The following is a 7,510-nucleotide window of genomic DNA, read 5'->3' on the forward strand; positions in this document are numbered from 1 at the left end:
CAATTAGTGAAAATAACATCCAGTCCTATGTAACAGAACTGCTATTACAACAAGAACTACTAACCACAGCAAAAATCACATTTGTTTCTGAAAAAGATGTAAAGGAAGGCAAATTTTTTAGAATGTTGAGATGTAACATTAGCCTACCATCTCTCTCCTTCTGTCGTGTGCGTGCTGTGCTCACTTCCTTAGTCTAATTTTCTCTCATGCAAGTAACCTAGCCCATTACAAAAGAACTAATGACTTGAGACACTTGACTACCAAATTGCTCATCTGTCCTGAGCTCTGCTGATATTTCAGGCTAACCTTCCCATTCATGTACTGACCTTTTTGAGTGCACCTCTCACACCCATAAATATGGCCTTTGCAGCATTTAAGAAAGGCACAAGCAGGTGCATCACAAATAAAAGCATCGGGTAATGCTACCCTGAAATGTACACCCATTGTACACAATACCACTCTGAGAAACGGCTTTCATATTCTTGCACGTTTGCGGGTTTGGACGGACCTGAGTACACTCCAATTACAAACACACTACACCCTGGAATTTCCTTAATCCTACCCAGAATAGGCCACAGACTGATACTGGAGCTATGGAATAAGGGCAATCCATCAATGTCGTTTTGAGTGTGAGAATATCAGTCACATTTGCTAAATATCCTAAAGATGGTAGTTCAGCTATGAGAGCATTTTTGATTCCAAAGTGGTAGTAGGACCCCCCAGCCATATTCGTCACATTGCAAGATCTGTCAGTGGACATAAGAGTTCTGGCATCCATTGGGATATCAAGGCCCTTCCTCCTTAGGATTTTAAGAAGGGCAGACAATGCTGTTTGTGGTACTTGGAATTCTGCAGCCCACTCTGCAAGCCCACATGAATCATCATCATCATTATCAGTCAGAACATTCATTTCCATGCAAATCACAGTCACTATCCCAACCAGGCATATCACCTGGCACCCAGTTTTCAGAATCCAGATCATCAAATGAGGAAATGTTAAAATCATTAACAAAATCTGAGGAATTTTCATCTTCTAAATTATTTGAATTCTCAAAACAGTTCTGATCACAAGCCTTGTAGAAAGTGTCCGTGGAATCTTCACTTTCAGTATGCTCTAACAAATCATCCAGTGGGGATTGCTTTTCAGAACAAATCATCAATCATAGACTCCTTTTCAGGGAGACACAAATGTTCCTCCACTTTCACTGATATTTTCCTCCTTTTAGTTCTTTCTGAACACTCCTTATTTCAAAAAATAAAAAAAACATTTTAGTTTTTAGCTATGATTTTTAGCTATGATTACAGGGGCTCGGGAATGACAAACTCTAGAGTACAATTGCAAATAATTTAGTTTATTGAAGCTGGTATTAATGTGGCTGATTTTACCAACTCTTCTTCTAGTAGCCTTCAATGTGATCAGTACACTATTTGAAAGATAGCATTAGTCTCTGTTAAGGTCTAATGCTTTGCACTAGCATGGCACCCCTTCTCCAGAATGGACCTACCAGCCCACTCATTCCTAGGCCCAATACAACATCAACAGCTACAAACAAATCACATCATTGTTTTGACAACCAAGCAGCAGGTGTCAAGTATGCAATTAAAGATTATTTTTATTGGGGCATTTTTAACTTTGCAAAAAAAAAATTTTAATTCATTTTTTTTAGATAAAATTTTGCAAACCAATTCTACAATGATCTTCAGATGTTGTGATTTTTTTTCCATGAACATTAAAGATTTAGTTTGGAAGAAATTGCTGGATTTGTTTACACTACTATATGCAGTAAAATGTGTTAATGCACTATGGGCTAAATGTTTGATTAATCAGAAATCTGAAAAGTTAAGTTTGTAGACAGTCTGGAGATGGAGTTGCCCAAATTTGGTGGGAGTAGATAGGTTTAAGAAGAGAAATTGCTCGTGGTAACAGCAGAGCGTAGTTTCTGCTCCATTGGGGCTGCAGTTTGGCATAAGTTGCTACGTAGCGTGTACAGCTGATTCGTTATGAATTTTTAAAGTTTAGAATTTTAGATGGCTGGACACTTAGCACACAAAACGCAGTGATTAAGTTTATCATAGGACTGGACTTATGTGCAAAGTCTGGTGAGTTTTCGTGCATGGGAACATGGATTTCTTAGGAAGAAGAATAAATAATTCAAACAAATACAATAGGGTCCACGCCCCTAATAATAATAATGATAATGATAATGATGATAATAATAATAATAATAATAATAATAATACAGGCTCGTATGATGCAGCCAGGAGTATAGGTGACCAATGTCAGTGTCCGTTCTAGATGGATTTTGAATTCAACTAATACCTGTTTTCTGGACAAACACGCTTCAATGGTTTTGTTTTGAAGGAGAAAGTTTGAAAGAAAGTGCTGGACTCATTCAAGACCAACTAGAAAATTTGGCGAGACCAATGGTCAAGTTCGAGACAAGTCCGAGTGCAATTACCCACGAGTCCAAGACAAGTCTGAGACAATAGAAAAAAATGTCTCGAGACCAGACTCAAACATACGTCATAGCAGTTTAAAGATTCCTCCCTCCTCTTGTCAGAGTCCACACACTCGCTGCTGAAAGTGCTAATGATGCACACCTGTTTTCACTAATGAGCATACTATGGGTACATCTCAGGTCGTTAAATTGCGTCCACGTTTCCTTCACTGGGCCCTTCACTGGGCCCCACCCCAAACATTTCTATTAAACTAAGGCCTTCTCTGGTGGCAGTTGTTCTCTCCTGAAGAAGCCATTACAAGAGGAAATAGATATTTCAGAGCATCAACACACCTGTCTGAAATGATCAGCTCATTAGTTTGTGTCCTAGGTTAACATGCCACTGTGTACTCTGGCATTATGCTCATGTGGGGATTGGAGACACAAAATCAAAGATATTTTAATTTAGAAGATTTAAATAATTGGCAGTTCGTATGGTTATGATTATAGACCATGTATTTATAATTTGACACCTCTTCCTGCTTAATAACCCTTTATGCACACGAGTCCCCTATTTTACTGAACTATCTTATATGTGATTTGTTCAAGTGAGCTACAAAACAGGCCAGTCTGTTCAATATTGATGTTACTCTTTCATCTTGATCTTTAGTTTTCATAGTGGATTTTGGAGTGTCAGTATGATCCAGTCACACTTATTAAAGATGATGTCATTATGTCTGATGCTACTATTGTGCTCTCATCGTTGTGGTGTATGTTACGTGAACCCACATACATCTACATTTTTGGTCCTTTGATGAAGTGCAAAAAAAACATTGTTTCCATGGTAGCTGTTTTTTTCAGTGAATAACCCCATTGGAGTGTCTTGCTCTTTCACTTACTTTTGGGTGTACTATATTTCTCAGCTGTGGGATGAGTGCGGGTGGCCACATTTGATATACCTTACATACCTGAGGAAATTTCCACTAAATCCCTTGATGATAATTAGGGGCCGAGCAGTGAAGCTGCGTGGACTCTATTGTTTTTGCCTGTCTTATTAGGGGCCGAGCAGCGAGAGCTTTTTTTGATTTCGGCCACAGACACAATGTCACTGAGCACTTTGTACCGTGGATTCTTCAAGACAAGTGATAAGTTTCAAAAATGGGAACATTTGTATTTTTTAGGGACACCTGTGTTACCAGTAAGTAAGTGTTGGTACACTGTACTTGCTTTTGGATCATTACAAAAAATAATGCAAAATGATTATCTTAAAATAAAAGATATAGTGTCTCTTGCATCACATACATTATGAACAAGTATCTAAGTGGTCTTGAAGAGGATTCTCTTTTTCTGTCTCTCATTTGGACTCTGTCTTGACTAGTCCTGGTCTTGGACTCAACAAAGGTTGACTTGATGACACCACTATTCACCTTGTCATTTCAACTTTTTTACTTCATGTCTATCCTGCAAAATACTAGTTTACAGCTCCATCTTCTTGCAAGTCAGCAGAGCATTTCATGAATAACTGTGGCAGTTTAAGTGTGCAGATAATGTAGCTCTACACTGAACAATAATTGTTGCATGGCACAGGCTGCTATACTAAGGGTGTTTTTGCAGGCATCTGTCATCGAAGTGGACCGAAAAGTGGACCACCAAAAAATGGACTCAGGCTTTAACAGCTGCCTCATTTAGTTTGGTTGAATCCCACTAGGGTTGGTTTTCCCCCTTGGTGCGGTCCGTTTTGGGCAGGTTTGAATGCAGCAATCCCACTCAGATGCCCAGGAGTATGAAGGCTAATAAATCACCTAGTTCTGTTTTTGTTCTGGAGTTTTCAACATGTCATTATTGTCTCTTATCATTTCACATCAGTGTGAAAAATCGATAAAAAGACACAATATTACATTGTGAATATGTCTGTTTATTATCATATGTCACTTTACAACAAATCACTATGCTATGTAAAATTAAATAAATTACAATAATTCTGATCATTTTCTAATGAAACTGATTTAAAATTACAACCCATTACACTTTGCATCATTTATTAAACTTTAACATTCTCTGTCCTATGATTACATGTTTCTCTGGAAATGTGACTGCAGTGATCTGATGGAGATAATCCTGTCTTTTCAAATAATCTAGATTTTTACTTCTCGCAAAAGGACTTCATAGTGCTTTAAATAATTCTGTCATAAAGACAAGAGATGTTATACAGGGATCACATATGAATAACACGAAACTGAAATGATTAAAACAACTTTGTAAAGGGGCCAAGATCTTTATGTGAAACACAATTACTGTTCATAAGTGATGTTTTTCAATACTTGATGGGAAAGTGTGGTTGGTCAGGGGCATCTTTTCTACGTGAAACAGGAGTCAAGCAGACCTGTAATTTCTGTTTGCATAATGGACACAAATCACAGAGATAATGCTTTGACCAAACAGAGACATCAATACAAAGCTTTAGTAGCTCTCTTGTTGTTGGGTTGAAATGTTTCCTATCACAAAGAAAAAAAGGTTCCCTAGTAAAAAAAAGACTCTACATAAGTTTCATACATGTGTGAATTTAAAGCTTGCATTAAACTGGGTGATTACTAGAAACAGTATATGGTGCTTATGACTCTTTCTTTAAATGCAGCAGCATCAGAGAGACACAATACACAACAAGATAAAGCTGAAGGACAGGCCTTTCAATTGTTGTTCATACACAATTTAGACTTAAAGACAGGAAAGTATATGTTCACCTTCTGTATTTGATAATTCACTCACTGAACAGCAGGAACACATTCATTCCTTTATCCTTAGACAGAGTCTGATCTTCCTCCACAGCATCTCTACAGCATGTTGGTCTCACAGGAGCCAGGCTGCAGTATCTGAAGAGTAACTATGAGTTTAACTGCTTTTCTAAACCAGGGGTAAAACAAGGCATAGATCACAGGGTTTAGACAAGAGTTACAATAGAACACAAAGAGAACATAGGATACAGATGAAGCACTGACCAAGCTGTCACCTGTAAGCAAGAAAGAGTAAAATGGGCAGAAACACATTATAAATACAACTATGAGAACACCAAGAGTCCTGGCTGCTTTCAGTTCTGATTTCTTTGCCTTTGGAGTCACTGAAAGCTGGAGTGTGACAGCTGTAATGTGAGAGCGCATGGCACGAGCCTGAGACACAGCCACGGCAAATACTCTCAGATACAGAGCTATGATGACAGTAATTGGAACAATAAAGGACAAAACGACATCTATTACTCCTACAACATAGTGACCGACAAACGCACATTCTCCGTAGCAGGAATTAAACCTCCCTGGTTGAGTCAGGTCATCCATTACAAAGAGAAGGCTGTAGGAAACAGAATAGAGCCAACACAGACAAACACAGAGTTTAACTCTGTTCACAGTGATTCTGGTGGTGTAATGCAGAGGGTCACAAATAGCCACATAACGGTCAACTGATATGAGCACCATGTCACCTATTGAGGATACGGGAATGATGCCTGAAAGATAATTATTAAGAAAACACATAAAGTCACCAAGAAACCAGCAGGATCTTTTTCGGAGGATTTCTCCCGGCATCAGCACGAGGCCCACTAGAAAGTCTGAGACAGCCAGAGAGAGGAGGAGGATGTTGGTGGGTGTGTGGAGCTGCCTGGAGGGAAAGAGAAAAGCACCATTACACCAACAAGTCCTCATATCTATGTGACAAACAAACATTTTATGTTAGTTCGGTCTGAAACAATCATTCCAGAAACACTCATGAGTTTTTTCCCGATCTGTCATAGAAACAGGCCTTATTCTGAGCAGTCTGTTTGATTATCACAGTATGAGAAGAACAGGTGTTACATTATAATAACATCATCAATATCTCCCCCAAGCATCCCACTAAGCCATGATATTAAGACATCAAGTCAGCATGCACAATACCAGGACCCTGAAACTGACACAAAGTCTTCATACAGCTAAAACTTCAATTGTTGAGACATTAATCTTTGCCTGAAGTGGGAGACTGAGATGATGACGAGCAGGTTGAGAGCTACAGTGAGCAGAGAGATGAAGTAGAGCAAAGTATGAATGAGCATCACTTCAAACGGAGGAGGTGTCAGCTTCCTGCAGGAGGTGTTGAAGAGTTGAGGAAAGCAGAGCTCTGCTCCGTCCTGTGTCTCTATCATCAGTGGGAGGATGAGAGACCTCAGCTTTCTGCTTCAAACTCTGTCCTCCAACTGATTTATCACTTTCTACCCTCGTCTCCACCCCTCTCTTTCTCTCTCTCTGTTGGACACTGATGTCCTTTTCTTTTTTTCCATATCACAACGTCATCTTCTACACTTTCTCTGTTAGTTCACAAGCCTTTCAATAATATCTGTCAATCTTCTGTCACCCCCAGATTCCAGACTTTCAGATCTCGTCCCAGCTGAACACACGCAACAGCATGGCCTGGAGCAGGTATAAGCACTTTTATCTTTAGACAATTGGTCAACAGGTCAGTGACTCAGTTTGTTTCAAGCTTACCGAACCCTCAAGTCTTCAACAGCTTCCTAGTAATAGCCCCATGCGTTGTTTTTCATGGTGTAAGTTAATGTCATATTTCCCGAGTGATAAAACATGCTCATGAGCCAATTATATAATTTCAACAATCGAGAGTTGTTCAGGCAGCTGCGAGCGTGAAAACAAACATAGGGAGAGGGAAAGAATGGCACATTTGCGTGTAAAACCAAGCATCACACAAAGAGCAGCCACCATGTGCCCCTGACTGTCTGCTTTACGTGCGCTTGAGGACAGACACGCTCTCGCAGGTTAACTCTCCTCTCAAAGTTGATTTCTGCTCGCTCAAATGAAAATGACTTGACATTGTGGAGGCAGATACCAACGGAGGCACTGGCCCTGATGGTAATAAATACCTGGAATACATCAGATTACAGTGGTTTACTTTTCATAGCTATATGTGTACATGTGCTTCATGATAACAGGGTGTCTGGTTTGAACTTGCTAGGCCATCTCAGTGTCTCGACGGCTACCTCAGTAGATTTTTTCTGTCTTAGTCTGGCCCTCTGTTCCTGCCACTACCCCTAGGTC

At 39.6% G+C, this 7,510-nt stretch overlaps 1 protein-coding gene across 1 annotated transcript; it reads right to left on the reverse strand.

Moving 5' to 3' along the window:
* Positions 1-5,046: 5,046 nt before the first annotated feature.
* Positions 5,047-6,606, reverse strand: LOC118496096 (trace amine-associated receptor 13c-like). The gene is made up of 2 exons (XM_036006342.1): positions 6,431-6,606; positions 5,047-6,086 (listed from the first exon to the last, which is right to left on the reverse strand). The coding sequence occupies exons 1-2, from the start codon at positions 6,604-6,606 to the stop codon at positions 5,270-5,272; spliced, it is 993 nt and encodes a 330-aa protein (XP_035862235.1). The 3' UTR covers positions 5,047-5,269.
* Positions 6,607-7,510: the final 904 nt, after the last annotated feature.

The sequence above is a fragment of the Sander lucioperca genome, chromosome 10 (assembly GCF_008315115.2).
Source record: "Sander lucioperca isolate FBNREF2018 chromosome 10, SLUC_FBN_1.2, whole genome shotgun sequence".
Lineage (NCBI taxonomy): Eukaryota > Metazoa > Chordata > Actinopteri > Perciformes > Percidae > Sander > Sander lucioperca.